At 39.8% G+C, this 3,675-nt stretch overlaps 1 protein-coding gene across 1 annotated transcript; it reads left to right on the top strand.

Moving 5' to 3' along the window:
* Window positions 1-794: 794 nt before the first annotated feature.
* On the top strand, window positions 795-3,456 carry LOC149105335 (G protein-coupled receptor 161B-like). The gene has a single exon (XM_089271300.1). It carries the CDS (start codon window positions 1,536-1,538, stop codon window positions 2,520-2,522), a length of 987 nt encoding a protein of 328 aa, XP_089127426.1. The 5' UTR covers window positions 795-1,535; the 3' UTR covers window positions 2,523-3,456.
* The last annotated feature ends 219 nt before the right edge of the window (window positions 3,457-3,675 follow it).

The following is a 3,675-nucleotide window of genomic DNA, read 5'->3' on the forward strand; positions in this document are numbered from 1 at the left end:
TATTTTCCCTCTCTATGGTAAATTGGGACTCTCGTTTTGTTGGAAGATAACCCAAGAGTTTAAGCGACACAAGTTGCATGGTAATGCCCCTGCAATGTGCAACAGTCTTTCAAAGTTTCTGGCGGCAGCAAATTTAACGTTAAACAGCGTAGAATAAACTATTATTTTTCCGTTTACTTTGAACTTAAGTTTCGCAATGGCGCAACCGAAAATAGCGAGGCACTGACTGTATTGCCAACGCTTGGCCGTAGTGGATATTTAAGTATAATTTCATCATTGAGTGACGCAAATCCAAGTGAAGCCTTTGATCTTAGTTATATTTACAATATTTCAATTATTACTCATGTATTATTGTATTATTGTATTCCTCTTCAAACATCCAACACACGAAATAGCAGAATTGTTTGGAAATGTTTATTCACGCTACCAGTGTTAAGCTTGATATATTTTTTAACCCTTCCTTATGAAGACGTGATTATGGTGAAGTGGATGGAAGGTGGACGTGACAAATGTCATCCCCATTATCCATTACCATTTGGGAGCAAAGCCAATATAAACTGCCAAAGGATATTTAAAATGGAAATATATTCGGCTGACATCGATTTGTGCGCGTAAGTGGAGTAAAGCTTGTTCTTCAATAGATGTACTCAGTCTTCAATGGCGGATCCAGACCTTGAAATAATCGGGGGGGGGGGGGGGTGGTGGGGTGCTGCTTGCCCTGCCGGCTCTTCTTCCTTCTGCGATTCCTTTTCTTCTCTTTTTTATACCCAAAATAAGGGGGTGCGGCTCCCACGGGTCCCTCACCTAGATTTGCCACTGGTCTTTCCTGTGCACACTAGCATTAACAATAGCTTTCTCTCTGTCGTAGACAATGTTGCTGCCTGTTTTCGAGCTCTCTATGTATCAAAAAGTACCCTTAGCACAGGCTCTTAAATTGCTTTCTCGTTCCAAACGTAATTCATGAAGTCACGTGAAAATTCATACTAAAAATACCTGCAGTGAAACAGCAAACAGTGACGAATGATAATGAATCACTTCATGGTATCGGCTTCAGAGCCGACACCGAGCCAGCTGTGTTTGATTAGACCGTAAGAGCTTTCTTTTTTTGGCTGCAAACAAGGTAAATACGATTATATAGGATATAGCGTTCTCTGGTAAAAGGTATTCAAAAACATAAGCTTTCGACAGCCGGTCTACTGTCTTCGACGGATAAATATTTGTGATGATCAATTTGTGATAAAAATTTGTGATGTTATCCTATATTATCATGATCAATCCTGGAAACGGATCCGCGATATTTTTAAGGTAAATACGGTCAGAACCTTTGAAAGGAACTAAGGCGAAATATCATTACTTTAAAACGTGACAGGTAGGCGTTCTAAGAGGAAAGGGAGGGGTAATAGCCCTTACGGATGTCCGCGCTAAATACCTACTTCACAAAGGTTATGATTTAATATGCATCACATCAACAGTTCTCATCACCGTTCAAAGCTTTATTAGAGTGTATAACCTCTGTGGAGAATTAAGTTCAAGAAATGCAGAACCAATCTGAAGACTCGACGATTTTCCATTCGAGAGATAAGTTGACTGTGGCTATCGAAGGAGGGCTTATGTTGCTAATGAACCTCACTGCGCTAACAGGCAATTTTCTCCTGTGTTGGGTTATTTTCAAGAAAAAGCGTTTCCACACAACCACGAACATATTCATTGTGTCCATTGCCATGTGTTATCTATTTGCTTCTTGCCTTGTCATGCCATTTACTGCTGGCGCTCTGCTGGCAGGGAGGTGGCCCTTTGGAAACGTTTCTTGCGACATTCAAGGATTCGTATTCTTCATTTTAACTTGGGTATCGTTACAGACCCTGACAGTCCTGGCGGCGAGTCGATGTTATAGAGTCGCCAATTTGCCTTTCTACAGCAAATGGTTTACTGTCAACCGATCCTTTGGAATGATTATAACAATCTGGGTACTTGTTGTTGTCGTGTTGATTGTTCCTATGACATTTGGCACAGCAACGTTTGAATTTCATCCACAAAGATCACTCTGTTCCATGCCATCGAGCAAGCAAAACCAAACCGTAAACATAACTAATACTGTGATAACATTAGCATTCTATTTAACACTGACAGTTATTTCAATGGTCGCAATGTGCGCTATCAGAAGACATGAAGCCTTCACTCGTTCATCTACTCTGCTCAAAAGAAGTCAAAGAAGAAGTGTGATCGACTTGAAAGCCATTGCAGAAGAAAGAAAAACGAATCAAATTTTATTAGCTCTAATAACGGAAGTTCTGCTTCTATGGCTGCCTGCTATAATAATCAAGATGTTGGAATTCCCAGCACAGTCAGTGAGCTCTCCACGTCAGATTCAACTGGCTTCCACATTTCTTTGGTTTGTTGTTCCTGTTCTTCATCCCATCACATACGGCGTTTTATCCAGACCATTTGCCAAAGAAGTTACAAGAGTTCTTCCAAGATCAAGTTTACGCCGAAATAAAGTACATGCCGAACATGCCATCTAAAGTTCATCTAACCATGACTCCATACGCGTTCTTAATGAGTGGTCTGGGAGAGACCTATCTTGAAGTGTAGCACAGTGTAGTTTTAAAACAGTTATTCATGTAAGGTATCGAGTTGTTATAACTTTTAGAAATGTAATTATTATTTCCTTTAAATTCGACAAACATGGAAAATAGGATACACTATCAAAATTTTGAGTTACCTTTCCCACCATTCAATTGCTTCTTGAATATGAGGTAGCATTGTGAGCGCAAATCCTCGTTGAATCAGAAGAACTGTACTCCTGGTATGCCGCAAATACATTTATGATATAATGCGGTACGTGTATATTAAAATCCTATATCTAGCTACTGCACACTCAAGGATATTTTTAAACCTTTAATAAGAGGTGACAAAGCTTTCCAAATTTGTCGATTTGACTGCTACTTTATCTAGACCCTATACCCGGGGGGGGGGGGATGGTTACCGCCTTATGTGGAATATATAGGTATGTGCGGCCCCAAAGGGTATGGCTTTTCAGCCGTTTTGGTCATAAATAGGGTGACGATTTTGGCCATTTTGGTCAGAAATAGGGTATGGTTTTTGCACTCTAGTCTTGAATTAAGTATGTTTTTTCGAAGAAGCTACTTTTTCATCATTAGCGATAACACCATCAACAAAAGCCCTTCATAAATTATGTTTATAGCAACTGTACCAGCCTCAACGGCCATAAATAGGGTATCGAGTGTTTGGTCACGTCATAAATAGGGTATAATATATCCTATAGGAAAAATCGCAGATTTTGGTTATAAATAGGGGAAGGGTTTTGGGAAGCGGGCCGCACACCCCCATCCAATTTTACTGGGAGTACCCCTTGGGACCCTATAGCAAACTCCCCATTTACCCCTACGCTGATTCTGACTTTCACGTCCGTCGTTGCTTGACGTTAGAGCGCTATTTCGCAAAAAAAAAAAAAATGAAATAAAATAAATAAATAAGTAAATAAATAAATAAATAAATAACACGATCAAATCTCAGCTACATGTATAGTTTCTTGGCGAGACAAAGAATGTATCTTAATTCTAATTGGTGTAGTCGACAAAACAGGAAGCGGAAAGCGAATCGAACAGATCCTAGTTAGTTTGGTGGTCTGCTTCTCCAACCAAAACCCATTTA

Source organism: Orbicella faveolata, unplaced genomic scaffold (assembly GCF_042242905.1).
Source record: "Orbicella faveolata isolate gen_17 unplaced genomic scaffold, um_ofav_v1 contig_34, whole genome shotgun sequence".
Lineage (NCBI taxonomy): Eukaryota > Metazoa > Cnidaria > Anthozoa > Scleractinia > Merulinidae > Orbicella > Orbicella faveolata.